General features: G+C 37.5%; 1 protein-coding gene and 1 long non-coding RNA gene across 2 annotated transcripts; one reads left to right on the top strand and one right to left on the bottom strand.

Annotated features, from left to right (window-relative positions):
* The first annotated feature begins 4810 nt into the window (after nucleotides 1-4810).
* On the top strand, nucleotides 4811-8528 carry LOC136771842 (uncharacterized). Its single transcript, XR_010822380.1, has 4 exons — nucleotides 4811-5858; nucleotides 7039-7092; nucleotides 7298-7381; nucleotides 7967-8528. It is a non-coding gene; the product is annotated as an uncharacterized LOC136771842 (long non-coding RNA).
* Nucleotides 8529-10642: 2114 nt separating this feature from the next.
* On the bottom strand, nucleotides 10643-19472 carry LOC136771739 (tetraspanin-8). Its single transcript, XM_066724229.1, has 9 exons — nucleotides 18941-19472; nucleotides 16667-16732; nucleotides 15155-15277; nucleotides 13536-13610; nucleotides 12920-13009; nucleotides 12696-12812; nucleotides 12439-12492; nucleotides 12154-12237; nucleotides 10643-10941 (listed from the first exon to the last, which is right to left on the bottom strand). The coding sequence occupies exons 1-9, from the start codon at nucleotides 19001-19003 to the stop codon at nucleotides 10822-10824; spliced, it is 792 nt and encodes a 263-aa protein (XP_066580326.1). The 5' UTR covers nucleotides 19004-19472; the 3' UTR covers nucleotides 10643-10821.
* Between the last annotated feature and the right edge of the window lie 226 nt (nucleotides 19473-19698).

Genomic DNA, 19698 nt, shown 5'->3' with positions numbered 1-19698 from the left:
TATTATTATTATTATTATTATTATTATTATTATTATTATTTTAATTAAATAGAGACAGATGTCATGAAAAGACTGCGTAGGTACTTTTTCGGTCAAAGGCAAACATGCTGAAGTGAGTCCCATTGAGCGCTTTTAGCTTCACCTTCACCCTCCTCACTGAAGTGCACACTCTGTGACGTCAGCACAACGTCACACAAAGTGTACACCTGTCGAAGGGTGTAGGAGCGAGGGTGCTATTTGGGACGCAGCCCCTGGTTCGGAGGGATCTGGACACATTCTGGACTGGGGCAAGAGCGGCACCTTGTACTCCTCAAGGTGTTTTCCTGATTTCTATAAATAAACAGCTAAACTGCGGATCGTTTGTCTTGTGGACATATTTCAACCTCGCCTCCAAAATATAAAAGTGCGCACACACGACCAGGGGGTTGCATAGCTTGTGTTCACCTAGAAACTCCTACATCAGCGGCGGAAACGGCTGGTTTCCAATGCAGACGCGTGTTTCAGCAGCGACACATCAGAGCTGCTCCTCACCGTTTCAATACAGACCCACCGACACAGATCTGTGACTGAGCAGCACCAGAAACCACGTCTAGTTTGCTGCACAATGTTGGTTGATACGGGATTTTTCGCTCGTGATGTGTGGTTGTGAAGCCAAGATATGTTTAAATCCCAATCTGCCTGATTTCATTGAGCTTTTGAGCTGTGTTCAACTTCGAAATGACTCAGAATCACGCATTTCAGGTCTCCAATTGTCAAAATCTCCTGGGGGACGCCCAGACCCCCTGCCCTCAATTACTCAATCCACGGTGACCTCATTTTTCAACATTCATTTTGTGCTGTGCGCAGTGGGGCAAAGTAAAATGGTATAGACTTGAATCTAATAACACACAAACATGCTTTAAAAGTTTATATTATGTTTATATATATGCCTACAAAAATCTTTAACACATTAAAATGAAGTGGTCTGAAACCGTTTTAATACTAATATTTACCTTTAAAAGTTTTATTTTTGTACTTTGTCAAAAGAATGTACTAAATACAAGCAACTAGGTATATTACTAATTCACAGAATTGTGCGTGTGATGGGGTCATTTGAAGGTGTGATTTCCCCCCCCCCCCCCCCCCCTGTGATGTCTGGACCTTGAATATACCTCCTGGAGGGTGTTCTTGATCTGGCCAACTGCTGTGAAGGGGTTTTTCTTCACCAGGGAAAGAATTCAAGACAAAACACCTCAAGAACAAGCAGGAACTAAAGACAGCACCAGGACAGGCCTGGCAGAGCATCACCAGGGAAGAAACCCAGCATCTGGTGATGTCTATGGGTTCAGACTTCAGGCCGTCATTGACTGCAAAGTGTCTGCAACCAAGTATTAATACTCACAATTTAATTCATGATTATGTTAGTTTGTCCATTTACTTTTGAGAACCTAAAATTGGGGGGGGGGGGGGCGGGCACATATGAAAATGGGTGTAATTCCTACACCGCTCACCCAATTTGAATGTAACTACCCTCAAATTAAAGATGAAAGTCTACACCTTGGTTCTGATATCTTGATTGTTTCCCTTCAAATCCATTGTGGTGGCATACAGAGACAAAATGATGACAATTGTGTCACTGTGCAAATATTTATGGACCTAACTGTGTATATACACACAGTTTTTAGCACAAACAGCGTTTCGATCTATTAGAAAACATTGTTTGCGCTGAAAACATGTGAAGCATGTGCTAAATACTTTTTATTTTTAGAGCTGTAGTAAGTGTCCGGGTATTTCTTTCTTTTTATTAAATATAACATTACACAAACAAATCCCAACATTTCAGAGTACAAATAATGGAAGGGATTTAGTGGGACAGGCTGTGATGGAAACAAACACATTATAAAACAATGCTGTGAAATACTAAGACTGGATGAGTAGAAAAAAACAAGAGGTGATTTAACAAATAATACGAATAAACATTTTGTTAAAATGTTGTTAAAAGGTTGGGCCAGGCTAAATATACTTGGACCTGGTAGAGAACATACCCCTTGTAGGGTAAGTAAGTGGCCCAAGGTGAATTAACCCGTTATCTACAGACCTAAATGTTAAACGTTGATAAATAAACGTGTGCACTGAATAGGAAGCTGGGCGAATAAGAAGCAGGCGAATGGCACCGGTGGCATGTATCCCTTCCATTTTGCAACTCCTAAAACCCATGTTGGGCCAGTCTAAATAACCAGTGGACCAAGGTGATTTAACCCGTTACAACCAGTTTTAAATATTCAACATGGATAAATAAATAAGTTGCGAATAAGAAGGCAACTTCAGCCTCCTCCCGCCCAAAGCCTTTTTTTCATGCACAACGAAAACGCCCTGGGGCAACCCGCATTAGTCTACCTTTTTATATAAAGATGGCACAACTGATTTCGGGAGTTTATACGGTTTACTGTTATGTTAATGACATTTTCATGTGAACAGCTGCAGAGCAGGGCATCATCAGACAACTAGCACAATCGTCTTCTTTTTGTTCAGAAATACCTTTAACATCCAGCAATGGCGAAGGTTAATAAGATGTGTGTGAAAACTGTAGCCATCGCCTTCAACGTCCTGTTTGGGGTAAGTTAGCCTGGTTTCAATAGACATACTAATATAATAGATTATTTCTGCAAAAGTGCCTTCACTGCTTTATACTAGACATCGTGGCATCTGATTAGCAGAAATCACAACATAACTTATTGTTGTCTATAGTACTACATATTTGGAAGTTATTCGTTTAATGCAAATTATATGTATTTCTACGTTACTTATATTGTGTTATATTAACGTACCAAGAGTATGCATGGCGTTGCTGGTAATCATCATCATCATCATCAAACAAATACACCAATACATTTGTGAAATATGATCGTCTGTGTTAAACTAAAGAAAACAATGCAATTAGTTGTGTTGACTTTTAAAAGAGTCTAAAATATAAATATAATAAACTGAATACATTGTTAAATAAAGTGAAAGGATGTTGTCATAGTTTTCTATAGAAATGGCAACAATATGTATTATGGATACTGGAGGAAAAAGTGTGTGTGTGTAAATGAGTAAATGGTTTATTTTATAGGTAGTAACTGTAATGTCATGTCGATTATCATATGTAAGAAGTTGGACAGCACTATGCAATGTTTGTGTTTTGATGTTGAGCATATCTGGTGTGTTTATGTAGTTCATTTTATATAAGCTTGAAAAGTCATGCAAGTCACATTCAATACTATGTAAGTCCCAGAGTGGGTCGGCTGTAGAAGAAAATCAAGCAGTAAACGTTTCTTCTACTGAACTTGAGAAATCCAAGGGTGTCATATTATTAGGGCCTGTGCTTTTTCTAATCTATATTAATGATCTGGACTCTGGGATAGTTAGCAAACTTGTCAAATTTGCAGATGATACTATAATAGGTGGCTCAGCAGATACAATCTCGGCAGCACAGGCTATTCAAAGGGACTTAGATAATATTCAGTTGTGGGCCGACACCTGGCAGATGAAATTCAATGTGGACAAGTGCAAGGTATTACATGCAGGTAACAAAAATGTCCACTATAATTACACTATAGGAGGAATAAATCTGGAAGAAGTAATGCATTAGAAAAACCTAGGAGTCTATGTGGACTCCTCACTTTCTCCATCCATGTGGGGAAGCAATAAAAAAGGCAAACAGGATGATGGGGTATATTTTCAAAAGTGTAGAATTGAGAACAAGGGCAGTAATGTTCAGACTGTACAATGCACTAGTTAGAGCTCATCTGGATACTGTGGACAGTTCTGGGCTCCACACTTCAAGAAAGATATCGCTGCTCTAGAGGCAGTTCAGAGGAGAGCAACCAGACTTATTCCAGGTCTGAAGGGAATGTCCTACTGAGAGACTGAGGAACTGAACCTTTTCACCCTGGAACAGAGGAGACTACGTGGGGACTTGATTCAAGTCTTCAAAATCATGAAGGACATCGACCACATCAAACCAGAGGAGCTTTTCCAGATCAGCAGGGACACACGGATCTGGGGACACAAATGGAAATTGGGCTTCATGGCATTCAAGACAGAAAACAGGAGACACTTCTTCACACAGAGAGTCGTCACAATCTGAACAAACTCCCCAGCGATGTGGTAGAAGCTGAAAATTTGGGAACATTCAAAAGCTCAAGAATATATGTAATGGTTCACTGCATTAACGTGACACACTTTCAGACACATTTGCTTAGTTTGTTATGCTGAGATAAACTAAGACTTTATAAGACACAACTGTTATTAAAATGATAGGAAATTGTTTATTTAAAGATACACTGTTTATTTATGTTTAAATGTTCTTCAATTCTATATTGATGTTAAACACAGAATGTTAAAAAAATTCTATTGATGCATATCTATTAATTATGAGTGCACCTGTTCACATAAATTATACTAACAGAGCAGTCAGTTACTGAACTATAAAGTAAATAGTTATTTATATATATATATATATATATATATATATATATATATATATATATAAATGTATATATATATGTATTTATTTCCTATCATAGTTCTGTTTTATGTTTTGCAGGAGGATTATGAAAACTTCCATAAAGGCAGAATAGCAGTGTTGGTAATTGGAACAATCATATTGATAATGTCCTGTCTTTGGAGCTCTTGGTGCATATTTAGAAACACAGTGGGTTCTGATTTTGGTATGTATTTTTGTCAAATATATTTTTGTGATTTGTACATATTTTGTTCTACAGCAAGCCTTATATAGTCTAAGCTGTTGATTAGTAATACATAACATGACTCAAGTCATGAACTGCATTTGAAGTGCTCTACATGGTTAAATATTATATTTTCAATAAATAATTTTTCCAAATGTGTCTTGTATACATGACATTTTGTAATCAGAGATCAGCATTTCTTTATATGAACAAATTGTATTAAAGGTTTCACTTGCATTTTTTCCTCAGTACATAATTGTGACTGTTATTGACTTGGTAATCCTGTTGATTTTTGCTGTGCCATTGTCCATCCTCAAGTCATCGGTAGGATTTCTTTATTTCATGTTTGTTTTTGGTATTCTTAAATTCTTAGTAGTTAAGTAATTCTGTATTATATTACCTCATACACAGACTATATTCTCAGGTTACAGCTGTGGGGAAAAATATTTGATAATGGAAAGATCAGTGAACAGCAACAGACCTGAAGAATGGATATTATTATTATAAATTAACATGAAAAATATTGTATTTCAAAATTAATTATTTAAGGAACTAAGTTTAATCTCCTCAAAAAGATGAATGTCTTTTCCACAAAAAGGAACTTAGAGCTGCTTATTTTCACAAATTGCGCTGGACTCGTGTAGATGTGCTCTGTGTGCTCGTGAGCTGCCCTGTGGACAAGCATCCAGTGTGGGCTGTACTGTGACTTTTGCCCTGTGTTCGCCAGGTTTGGCTCCAGCTCACCTTGACCCGGCACTGGATGAAGTGATTATTGAAAATGTTTGGATTGCTGCTTGGTTTTTGGCATGAGATTATATCAGATGCTTGAAGAATTGTGTATTTATTTTATTTCCAGTTTCGTCATAGTGAAACATTCACTAACAACATGCCACTGGATCAAGTTGACCCTACCGCCAATGAGTGGCTGGAAAACTTGTAAGAACAGGTACAAACTGATCCAGACTGTTGATCTGTGGAGGCCTGTAGTGCTGTGTAAGTGACAGTTTTCTAATATATTAATTGTTTCCATAGGCAGAGTGTTGTGGATGGGAAAATGGGTACCAAGACTGGGGGCAAAACATCCCAGACTCTTGTCTCTGTGATTCGAATGATCCTGACAGTCCAAAATGCCACAGTGTGTCTAATCACGTAAGTACAGTTTTCCATAGGACTTCATAAATGTAGCCAGGTGGTAAATTTGGATATAGAGTTAATTTCCTTGTAGTTTAGTTTCCTTGTGTTGTATTTAGATTTCATTAATTTATGTACAAACTTATTAAGCTCTATACAGTTTGAAGGTTGCATACCCACTGATTGGTCATTTAAAAGGGTAGAAAAGGAAAGTGTTAAAACTAATTTGTGGACCGCAGAGAAACGAATACAAAGATTAATGTAAATGGTGACATCGCTAAGGTCCTTCTCACCTCCCGCCACTAGGGGCCGCTGATTCGTAGAAGTTAATTAGGTTAAATAAGCACTTCCTTTTTCATTGCGTTTTAGGTAGAGCTGAATGGGGAGAGTGAGGCAAGATGGATGCTGCGATGCATCGGAGCTGATCGCGGGTAAATCTCCAATTTAGTTATGACATCTTGTTGAAATGTAAATGTATACAGGTTTATATATTTATAGTCTTTGATACGTGAACATATTACGTGTTTTAGGTGTTTATCGTGACGGATGCCTTGAGTTAATGAAGTAACCTGATGTCTCCTCGTGGTTAGCGAAGGTAATCAATCCAAACGATTAGAAATTCACATCGGGGTTTTACTTTTGTACTTATATTTAAAAGACTGATATTTTATTTCAAGAGTGTTGGTATTAGTGCCTTTTTTCCTGTTAAATCTAATGCAGGAACAGCTGTACAAGTGAATTGTAGTGGAAGTAAACGTATGCACGCGTGAGATACAGTGGGCTTAATAGATGTTCTGTGTTTTGTCTTCATACAGCTGTAAGCCCACTGCCCTATTGTTTAGTGTTGTGTATTATCTTGTATTGATTTTATTTTATATCCTGTACCTCGTATGTCCTATAGTAAATTCACTTCATGCCAATTTAGAAAGGCCAGTTGCACACCCTCTCAGCAACATTTAACAAAAATAAAGAACCCCCAAAGAAGTTAATGTGTCCTGTGTAGTGTATCAATTTCACGGCTACATAAATTACAAATGTATAAATAATGAAGTAACAAGAAGGAGAATATGTATAAGCAATGTGGCGAATTAATGTATTATTAAATACATTTTCCACTTTAGATTATTAATTTTTGATTATAGCACACAAATGTGTTACGTATTATACCACCATGGATATTATTTTAAATTTCTTCCAGACTTTTGGGGAGGATGGCAGTTCTGTTTTGTCTTCAAAGGTCATTTTCAGAGAGGTAAGATTGTGCCAGTCAATCCCAGCACATACTGTCACACATTGGGTTTATTCAAATGCTTAGTATTATTTCATGAAACACATTTCTTTCATTGACATTTGGGTGAAGATTCACTAAATAAATACAGAAATTCTGTGATTTATTTGCTTCGGTTGTATTTCTTTTAATATGAAGTGTTGACTCAATTCCTCTTTTTTTTTTTTAGCCCTGTGCTCCCATCTACATTAGATACATAGAAAGATTTGTTAATGCAGCGATTGGAATATATTGTGGAGTAGTGGTCATTGATGTAAGTTTTTATTTACCTTGCAATGGTTTTGAATTAAAATTTTAAAAATAACAACAGTATCACGGGGGAGCACTGTGTACCTGAGACCAAGGCAATGTTCCCCAACATTTTAAACTAAACTATCTTAAATCACACCTACTTAACATTAAATTGTGTGCTGCAACCAAACCCCTTCTAGCCACTCCATTATAACTTACAAACTTTCAAAATTGCACAACAGATAAATTGATATTTATGTGATTTGAAGATGTTAAAAAATAAATCACAACTGAGCAAATTGAAAATCCAAAAGTGATTACTATTTAGTTGGTAATGAGGTAAATTAATCATTATCCCCATGTGAAGTTAGATTATGTAATACAATAATGCACACCTATTGAATTAAATATTTAATTTAGGACAACTTTTTGTGTTGTCATGTTCTCTCTCTGACTTAAGCTGGTCAATTTAGCTGTACATTCCTCAGTTCAAACTGATATTCTTACACAGATACTTTTGTGAACCAGACAAAGAAAGTGGATTTGTCTAATGCAATCATTCCCTAGTTGAACTAAACCAATGTATTTCATTATATCTCTTTTCCAGATGACTGGGATGATGCTGTCAATAATGATCATCTGTCAAATCGGAAAGCATGTCCCTACATCCGCTTTGAATTAGAGCTCGACCGAGCTGAACAATACACCACTGTACTAGCTTATCTTCTTCAGATTGCAATTAAGCGTCGTACTGTGCAGGATTTCGTCATGAAAGCACTTGTAATATTGTCATAGGTTTATATAAGTGTATCATTCTAATCGAGTATATAATGCAGCACAGAGGTTTTTCCTGTTTTGTTTTTGTTGCTGTTATGCATGACACAACTGTTCATATGTTCTGATTGCTACTGAAAAACAAAAACAAGATCTGCAGGATTGCTGTTGCAAGATGTGCTGATGGTCCCTGTTTTCAGTTTTTCCATTTCCAGTATTGTTTCCATATATTTGTATAAATTCCTATACATTTCAGTTAAAGAAGTGAATTTAGGTATCACCTTATCAAGAATCCTAGAATCTTGTACAACTCAATCTCTGTAATATTTGGACGCAGACACCAATTCCAAATATATAAATTCCCAAGTTTATTAAAAACAAAAATAAAATGTAGCACTACACCAGTTATACCAAAAGGGAAAAACTAATAAAAATTCACTCAAGATCAACAAATCAAAGACAAATCACTTCCGTGACCAAATCAAAGATCATGGAATCGCATATGATGACACACAAATCGTTAAACAAAATTATAAACACATTGACTACAATACGATTAGTTAGTAAGACGAAGGTGAGTCTCTCATTAGTATTGTTAGTCGGACATCAAATAACTATGCAGGTTAGTATTTATGTCGGATAACTTCCCGTTATATATATCAGTCTCATTTACATTTGGGTGCCGAGAAAGATTCTATCTTTGTTACCACAATTCTCCTTAATTGATTATTATTCAATGATTAAGGATAGGCAGGGCCTAATTTTATTTAAGAAAATACTATATGATATTACACATTCTAAAGTTTATGACTCACAGAATAACATTTCTAATTGATTTCTCAAATGTCATGAATAATAAACTCCAACTGTTAAACTTATCTGAACTTCGTTGCAGAGAGGCCTCTCTGCCTTCGGGATCAGATAAAAGCACACGGCACGAGGTTCCACGGGGTGGGGCAAGGTCCGTGTGGTTTGGAGCAGAGGCAGTCCGGCTCTGCTTTTTCCAATAACTTCCTGAGTCGATGCTCCTGGAAGTTGGGATTTCGCGAAAGTAGAGTCTTTTCCAAACAGATTTTTCACTGGTTTGAAGGCTCCAAGGTTGTGCACAGGATGTCTTCTTGGCAAGCAGGGTTTTCCACCATAGTTACTTGACGACAAAGTCTTTGAGGAAAGCAGGGCCCTGTTCGTTTCCAAGGGTCAAGTATCTTTAGACTAAATAGCTACAGTGAGGGGAAAAAAGTATTTGATACCCTGCTGATTGTGTATGTTTGCACACTGACAAAGAAATGATCAGTCTGTAATTTTAATGGTAGGTGTATTTTAACAGTGAGAGACAGAATAACAATAAAAAAATCCAGAAAAACGCATTTCAAAAAAGTTATACATTGATTTGCATGTTAATGAGGGAAATAAGTATTTGATCCCCTATCAATCGGCAAGATTTCTGGCTCCCAGGTGTCTTTTATACAGGTAACGAGCTGAGATTAGGAGCACTCTCTTAAAGGGACTGCTCCTAATCTCAGCTCGTTACCTGTATAAAAGACACCTGTCCACAGAAGCAATCAATCAATCAGATTCCAAACTCTCCACCATGGCCAAGACCAAAGAGCTGTCCAAGGATGTCAGGGACAAGATTGTAGATCTACATAAGGCTGGAATGGGCTACAAGACCATCGCCAAGCAGCTTGGTGAGAAGGTGACAACAGTTGGTGCGATTATTCGCAAATGGAAGAAACACAAAATAACTGTCAGTCTCCCTCGGTCTGGGGCTCCATGCAATATCTCACCTCACATAAAGTGTTGTGGTCAGATGAGACCAAAATCGAGCTCTTTGGCATCAACTCAAATCGCCGTGTTTGGAGGAGGAGGAATGACCCCAAGAACACCATCCCCACCGTCAAACATGGAGGTGGAAACATTATGTTTTGGGGGTGTTTTTCTGCTAAGGGGACAGGACAACTGCACCGCATCAAAGGAACGATGGACGGGGCCATGTACCGTCAAATCTTGGGTGAGAACCTCCTTCCCTCAGCCAGGGCATTGAAAATGGGTCGTGGATGGGTATTCCAGCATGACAATGACCCAAAACACACAGTCATGGCAACAAAGGAGTGGCTCAAGAAGAAGCACATTAAGGTCCTGGAGTGGCCTAGCCAGTCTCCAGACCTTAATCCCATAGAAAATCTGTGGAGGGAGCTGAAGGTTTGAGTTGCCAAATGACAGCCTTGAAACCTTAATGACTTGGAGAGGATCTGCAAAGAGGAGTGGGACAAAATCCCTCCTGAGATGTGTGCAAACCTGGTGGCCAACTACAAGAAACGTCTGACCTCTGTGATTGCCAACAAGGGTTTTTCCACCAAGTACTAAGTCGAAGGGGTCAAATACTTATTTCCCTCATTAACATGCAAATCAATTTATAATGTTTTTGAAATGCGTTTTTCTGGATTTTGTTGTTGTTATTCTCTCTCTCACTGTTAAAATACACCTACCATTAAAATTATAGACTGATCATTTCTTTGTCAGTGGGCAAACGTACAAAATCAGCAGGGGATAAAATACTTCTTTCCCTCACTGTACATGATGTATATATATTTTATTTTATATATTTTATAAAATTGTATTATAACGTAGTTTATGGATATATAGTTAGATTTTCTGGGGGGGTTTAATTGCAAGCTGAGGAAGAGGCTAACACAGTGGTTTATTGTTCAGATCGGAGTATGTCGGTGGGCTCTGATAAAAAGCAGAAGTAGGTATATGCTTTTTGATTTGACAGATCATCATTATTGACAGCACCATCCCAATCATCTGGAAAAGAGATACAACAAAATACATTGGTTTAGTTCAAGTAGGGAATGAAAACATTAGTCAAATCCACTTTCTTTGTCTGGTTCACAAAAGTATCTCTATCTCTGAGCTGAGGAATGATGTACACGACCGGTCAGAAGTTTTAGAACACCCCCATTTTTCCAGTTTTTATTGAGATTTAAGCAGTTCAAGTCCAGTGAATAACCTGAAATGGTACAAAGGTAAGTGGTAAACTGCCAGAGGTTAAAAAAAAAACACATCAGAGTATGCTTCACATCGTTAGAAATCTGTGAGTCTCAGCTTTCATGGGATACCAAACACTTGGCAAACAACACACCAGTGAAGAGTACACATGGGTTTGGTGACTTTTAAGGGTACCAGAGGGGTTTGTCAGCTTAAGGGGTTACATTTTGTTAAACAAAACTATTCCATGATTTCTTTATCTCCAATTGTCTATTTGTTCTATGCTTTAATTTCAGAGTACATTGAGACATTAAACTGCGTAAATGTCAATAAAAACTGGAAAAATGTAGGTGTTCTAAAACTTTTGACCGATAGTGTACATTTGGCTGATATGACCAGCTTTAACTCTATAGTCAGAGAGAAGATAATTCAAAAAAATACCTAACTTCAAGTTCAAGTCCTATATTAAATATGCTAGGTTGTACTGTACTGCACACAGATTACAAGACAAGACTGTTTCCCAACCAGTGTGCCATGATATTGTTGTGCCAGTCACATGAGAAAATCCATCCATATAATATAAAGAAAATAAGAACAAGAATAATCTGAAATAATAATAATAATTAATAATTATAATAATAATAATAATAAATAATAATATATAAAGAATAAACTTGTCATGTAACTTGTCATTGTATTACATACAGTTAGATACAGTTAGATTTATTTTTTTCTTTTACATCTATATCAATTAAAATAACACCAAATCAATATTCAGAATATTTATGCTGAACTGTGAAACTATTCTGCAGTGTTGAAAGGATATATTGTATAAGTTATAAGGGAGTGCATAGAAGGGGTTTGGTTTGGCTGTAAAGATAAAGTTTAGATTAAAAGGTTGGGGAGCATTGCTTTGGACTCAGGTACACAGTGCTCCCCTGTGATACTGTTATTTTTTCAAATTCAATTAAAAACAAGGTAAATAATGTAAATAATGTAAATAAGGTAAATAAAAAAATAAACACTTACATCAATGACCACTAAGCCACAATATATTCCAATAATTACATTCACAAAGTTTTCCATGTATCCGATGTAGATGAGAGCACAGGGCTAAAAAGAAAAAGCAATTGAGTCAATACTCAATAGACCACAAGCAAATAAAATCACTCAGAATTTCTGTATTTATTGATTTTTTGTGAATCTTCACCTAAATTTCAAGGAAAGAAATGTGTGTTTCGTGAAATATTACTAAGTATTTGAATAAACCCAATGTGTGACAGTATGTGCTGGGATTGACTGGCACAAGCTTACCTCACTGAAAATGACCTTTGAAGACAAAACAGAACTGCCATCCTCCCCAACAGTCTGGAAGAAATTTAAAATAATATCAAATGTGGTATAATACGTAACACGTTTGTGTGCTATAATCAAAACTTAATAATCTAAAGGGGAAAATGTATTTAATAATAAATTAATTGGCCACATTGTTTATACATATTCTCATTCTTCTTACTTCATTATTTATACATTTGAAATTTAAGAGGTCCTATAAATAAAACTGTACTTACGTGATTAGACACACTGTGGCATTTTGGACTGTCAGGATCATTCGAATCACAGAGACAAGAGTCTGGGATGTTTTGCCCCCAGTCTTGGTACCCATTTTCCCATCCACAACACTCTGCCTATGGAAACAATTAATATATTAGAAAACTTACACTTACACTTACTACAGGCCTCCACAGATCAACAGTCTGCATCAAACAAATGTAATTACAAAATCAGTTTTTACCCATTGTTGCACACTTTCCAGCCACTCTTTGGTGGTATTGTGGGCATGATCCATTGTCATGTTGTTAGTGAATGGTCCACTATCAAGAATCTGGAATTAAAATACACAATTCTTCAAGCATCTGATATAATCTCATGCCAAAAACCAAGCAGCCATCCAAACATTTTCAATAATCACTTCATCCACTGCCGGGTCACCCTGAGCTGGACCCAAACCTGGCGAACACAGGGCAAAAGTCACAGTACAGCCCACACTGGATGCTTGTCCACAGGGCAGCTCACGAGCACACAGAGCACATCTACACAAGTCCAGTGCAATTTGTGAAAATAAGCAGCTCTAAATTCCTTTTTGAGATTGAATTTAGTTCATTAAATAATTAAAAAACATATTTTTTGATATTAATTTGTAATAACAATAATATTAATATCCATTCTTCAGGTCTGTTCCTGTTCACTGATCTTTCCATTTTCAAATATTTGTCCCCACAGCTGTAACCTGAGAATATAGTCTGTGTATGAGGTATGATACAGAATTACTTAACTACTAAGAATTTAAGTATATCTGAGACTGTATTCTTTAAAAAACAAAAAACAAACATGAAATAAAGAAATCCTACCGATGACTTGAGGATGGACAATGGCACAGCAAAAATCAACAGGATTACCAAGCCAATACCAGTCAAAATTATGTACTGGGGAAAAAATGCGAGAGACATTTAATACAATTTGTTCATATAAAGAAATGCTGATCTCTGATTACAAAATGTCATGCATACAAGACACATTTGAAAAAAAAATATTTATTGAAAATATAATATTTAACCATGTAGAGCACTTCAAATGCAGTTCATGACTTAAGTCATCTTATGTATTACGAAACATACGCTTAGACTATATAAGGCTTGCTGTAGAACAAAATATGTACAAAATACACTCACCTAAAGGATTATTAGGAACATCTGTTCAATTTCTCATTAATGCAATTATCTAACCAACCAATCACATGGCAGTTGCTTCAATGCATTTAGGGGTGTGGTCCTGGTCAAGACAATCTCCTGAACTCCAAACTGAATGTCTGAATGGGAAAGAAAGGTGATTTAAGCAATTTTGAGCGTGGCATGGTTGTTGGTGCCAGACGGTCCGGTCTGAGTATTTCACAATCTGCTCAGTTACTGGGATTTTCACGCACAACCATTTCTAGGGTTTACAAAGAATGGTGTGAAAAGGGAAAAACATCCAGTATGCGGCAGTCCTGTGGGCGAAAATGCCTTGTTGATGCTAGAGGTCAGAGGAGAATGGGCCGACTGATTCAAGCTGATAGAAGAGCAACTTTGACTGAAATAACCACTCGTTACAACCGAGGTATGCAGCAAAGCATTTGTGAAGCCACAATACGTACAACCTTGAGGCGGATGGGCTACAACAGCAGAAGACCCCACTGGGTACCACTCATCTCCACTACAAATAGGAAAAAGAGGTTACAATTTGCACAAGCTCACCAAAATTGGACAGTTGAAGACTGGAAAAATGTTGCCTGGTCTGATGAGTCTCGATTTCTGTTGAGATATTCAGATGGTAGAGTCAGAATTTGGTGTAAACAGAATGAGAACATGGATCCATCATGCCTTGTTACCACTGTGCAGGCTGGTGGTGGTGGTGTAATGGTGTGGGGGATGTTTTCTTGGCACACTTTAGGCCCCTTAGTGCCAACTGGGCATCGTTTAAATGCCACGGCCTACCTGAGCATTGTTTCTGACCATGTCCATCCCTTTATGACCACCATGTACCCATCCTCTGATGGCTACTCCCAGCAGGATAATGCACCATGTCACAAAGGTCGAATCATTTTAAATTGGTTTCTTGAACATGACAATGAGTTCACTGTACTAAACTGGCCCCCACAGTCACCAGATCTCAACCCAATAGAGCATCTTTGGGATGTGGTGGAACGGGATGTGCATCCCACAAATCTCCATCAACTGCAAGATGCTATCCTATCAATATGGGCCAACATTTCTAAAGAATGCTTTCAGCACCTTGTTGAATCAATGCCACGTAGAATTAAGGCAGTTCTGAAGGCGAAAGGGGGTCAAACACAGTATTAGTATGGTGTTCCTAATAATCCTTTAGGTGAGTGTATATTTGTGTTTCAAATTCACACAGATCACAAAACAAATGGCTATGTTATCCTTATGATGCTTTCCTGTGGGAAGAGTAATAAGACAAAAATACATACCAAAATCAGAACCCACTGTGTTTCTAAATATGCACCAAGAGCTCCAAGACAGGACATTATCAATATGATTGTTCCAATTACCAACACTGCTATTCTGCCTTTATGGAAGTTGTCATAATCCTCCTGCAAAACATAAAACAGAACTATGATAGGAAATAAATACATACATACATCAGTAAATATGATATGGATATATATATATATATATATATATATGAATTTACTCTAATAGCTAGTAGTCTGGGTTTCTCACAAGATCTTATCCACCTTCTGTGATCAGATATGGTTTTGTAAATGAACTAGCAACTTACTTTTTGAGCTCCATAATAGAACAATTGTGTTATTGTTAGGTTACCTTTACCATTAAGCTGGAAAGACTTGATCAATGTTGTTGCATTTCTGACTTTCCAGGACATTTGACTTTGGTAGCAATTGAGCACCAGCTGTATTAGGGTGGGACTCTTGCTCTCTCTCAGACCTGGTGTTATTTAATGCAGTTCACGCGTTCGTTCTCCAAGTAGACACAGATGGACAATTTCACTACATTTTGGACATCTGCACCAGCCGTCAGCACCAGCAGCCTTCAGTGCCCCCCTCCCGAAGAGCCCGACTACCAAAGGGCAGGGAATCCAGTGAGGAGACGCCGACAAGGAGACAAGACACGGCATCACATCACCAACAGCTATGACCATCTCTCCCATTCCTTTCCTGACGGACCAGAAAGACCGTTCCTCCCCTCACACTCCACGCCTCCTTGGTGACTTCAACATCCATCTTTCCAACCCCTCTCTGTCTGATGGACTTCTTCCCCTCCTTCATTCATTCAATTTCAGTCTATCTCCATCTCAACCTCCATACAAGGCAGTCTGTTTCATAAAACTCACTCCACTGAAACTGCTCCTATTTGTTTCATGCTGCCCCCTCTCTTTTGTCCTAATCCTACTCAATTTATCTGCAGTTTTTGACAATGTTGATCACTCCATTCTCACTCCAGTCATGGCATGAATCTTCTTCCGCACTTCAACGTCTTAACAGGTGTGCCCCAAGGAACTGTCCTGGGTGCTCTCCTGTTCTCTCACTACTCATTCTCTGGACCCATGGGCCCATTACAACCCATGAGTTCTCCTACCACTTCTATGCAGATGATCTTTTCCCTTTTCTGACTTCACCTTTCACATCTCTTCCTGGCTTCCTGCGCCAGAAGACTAACATTGCCTCCTCTCCACTTCCCTTCCTCCAGAGCCGTTCCTTTTCATCCCTGGCCCCTGAGTGGTGGAATGACCTTCCCACCGAGGTCAGGACTGCACAGTCTGGTGTCTGCTCAGCTGTTAAGACCTAGCTTATCTGGAGCTAAACTGGCATGTAGATCTCAACTGATAATATTTAGCTTCCTTAATCATAAAATCCTAAGAATAAATAAATCCTTAAATAAACCCAACCAGAATGAAAATAGCATTATTCTGTAATGAACTGAATCTCAATGAGAAAATGATTTCTATACTTTCATTTTACCTCATCAACCTCATCGTAGATGGTCATTGCATACAGTGCAACTCCAAGCAGCAAGCACCCCAGAACCTGGAAATAGGAGCAGACAGAGATGCATTACACTAAACATACATGCTTTCATTTTCTCTCCATATTCTCCTATACATTTTAGTCTTTTTCTACTCGGTGTCTAATGGTTTAGTTTACATTTTGTATTAATCACCATCCTATGTTGTTCTTTAAATCTGTGAAGCAGATGGAAACCTTGCAAAGGGTGCTAGACCAAATCAAACAATTATTGATTCATATTACCATTATTATCTACACTTCTAGAATAAAGGAGTGTTCCTTCACAATGAGACATCTGCTTAATTAATTTGAGTGTCTGTATATACTTGTCAGTGAAACAGCAATGTAGATTGTAATCATATATATAAAAAATAAAAATAAATAACTCTTTACTGTATAGTTCAGAAAGTACCTGGTCTGTTAGTCTAATTCATGTGAACAGGTGCACTCATGATTAATGCATATGTATCAATAGAATTTTTAAAACATTATGTGTCTAACATCAATATAGAATGATTTCAAACTTAAAGTCTCTCTTTAAATAAAAGTATAATTTTAAGAAAAGTTCTGTCTATAACGTATTTGTTATGCAGAGAATGAAACAAAATAAAAACATGTGTCTGACCTTCAGTCCCATTGATGCCGTGAACCATTACGTATATTCTTGAGCTGGATTGCTTCCAAGATTTTTACAAGAAATATAGAAACTTCCCAGGCCTGTAACCAGATGCATTACTCGTGTACTCGTGTATAAAATATATGAAAGATGGTGAGATTCAGACAGTTTAATCTGGAGTGCCTCCTAAGATATGCATTTATGAAGTTTCAACATGTTTTTCATTTCCCCAGAGTTAATTTCATAACATATCTGCTTCCTAAGCACTGATGAAGCTGAAACGTTTGCTGCTTTTTTCTCTTGAGCCTTTAAGACCTGATTCCACACAGAAATAAATGTCTGACTGTGTTTCCTTTCAGTGCAGTGTGCGGACAGGATCTGTTTCCTAATAACACCGCACATTACGCACTCGCTGTCACTGCACTGCACTACCGCCATTTAAGGGATCGCGCTAGATTTGCATGTTAGCGACATATTTATTTTGCAAACTGCACTTTTAACATTTATATTTACATTTCACTTTTTACATTTAACATGTATATTTATATTTAACATATATATTAAGACTACAATTTTATTTAAAAACTATATATTTATTTTGTGACTCAGAGATTGAGGATTTAGTTAAATATTTAATCAAACTATAAATATTTATTTTTCAGAAACGGAGATGAAGCATTTATTTAAGTATTTAATTTAAAAAACGAAATCTTTAGAAATGTGGGAAAAACAGCTTAAGTATTTACTAAATGTGGGAAAAAAAACCCCACAAGGTTTAAGTTAAATGTGTGAAAAAAGACACTCGAAAAAAAAGCGTGCGCTGTTTGACTTTTGGCGCCCCATAGTTGTCTATTCTGTGTATTTGGGCTATTGAGGTTGGAGTCATTTAGCAGATGTGATCCAATGTGATCTGCATGTCGTTCAAGCTAATATAAAATGAACGTCATAATCACCGCACATGTATGTACATTAGAACATACATGTAACCTCACTTTACAATGAATAACTTTACAATTGTGTCCTATACAAAGGCAAGTGATTGAACTTGTTTTAAATGCATACTGCTTCCAAAGTAATTACACAGGATAAACGGCTAATCGACGACTTCCTTGTCACGGGATTATTTTGTCCAGAGAACAGAACTGTGATTACACATTGACACCCTAAAAATACACATGTCCTTAATCTACACAGTTACACAACACACACACCTCTTAGTTATAAATGTAGTACGTTTTTAATTTTTGTATTTCAGAGACTCTCTGAAAAGGTCAACACAACTATTTGCATTATTTTCTTCAGTTTAACCACAGACGAACACATTTGAGATATTGGTGTGTTTGTTTGTTTGTTTGTTAAAAGTTACCAGCAACGCCATGCATCTCCTGGTACGTTAACACAACAGAATAGAAGAACCGTAGAAACACATATAATTGGCAATTGTTTTGCATACACTATACGAATCACTTCTACACATCCAGTACTGTAGACAACTCTGTGCTGTGATTTCTGCCCATCAGATGCCACTTCTGTCCGAAGAAAAGCGCCTTTGCAGAAATAATCCATTATACTGATGCAGGCGGATAGTGTCTATTGAAACCAGGCTAACTTACCCCAAACAGGACGTTGAAGGCGATGGCTACAGTTTTCACACACATCTTATTAACCTTCGCCATTGCTGGATGTTAAAGGCTTCTCTGAGCACAGAGTCTCTGGGTGTGTGATGCTCCGGGCGCAGCTGCAGCTGTTCATATGGAAAAGTCATTCCCATAGAGGCGCTGCTGACGGGAAACCGCACGGATTCCTGAAGCTCTGGACGGGTGCCTACATTTTGGGGTAGTTATTCTGCATTGCGTGGGTGTTTTTCAAAGCGCGATAGTGGCAGAAACAGTCTCCGTTGTTGTTCTCACAACTGTTGCTAAACGGAGATGTTTCTCATCTGTTAAGACGTCCTGTATTCCTATATTTGTTATCCTACACCGTTACAAGGGATGAAGAGGGTTGCTTTTATAAATCACAAACTAAAATGTCATTTCATGCTTTTCTGGGTGTCATAGCAGAAATTAATGGACATGAAAAAAATATTTTTTTTACATTACCCTGTAGGGGAGATTAAGATTAATGTACAGTAATTGTTATTGCAAGTCTAGTCTAGATGTTTACACCCACTAAAATAGTGCAAAAGTACACCACCTTGTTATGAGAACAAAATGAATTTAGCGTTCCCACAAAAGCCGCACCAAGAGAAGCCTTCCATTAGTACAAATTCAGTTAGAAATTTAAATTGGAAAAAGACAACAGATCAAGGTCCCAGAGAATAATCATGCAAGACAGTCCCAAAACAAAGAACAGCTGCACAAAATCACACTTG

This window comes from Amia ocellicauda, chromosome 15 (assembly GCF_036373705.1).
Source record: "Amia ocellicauda isolate fAmiCal2 chromosome 15, fAmiCal2.hap1, whole genome shotgun sequence".
NCBI classification, from domain to species: domain Eukaryota; kingdom Metazoa; phylum Chordata; class Actinopteri; order Amiiformes; family Amiidae; genus Amia; species Amia ocellicauda.
Note: the sequence above shows the minus strand (reverse complement) of the source record. Positions and strands in the feature narration are given on the sequence as shown.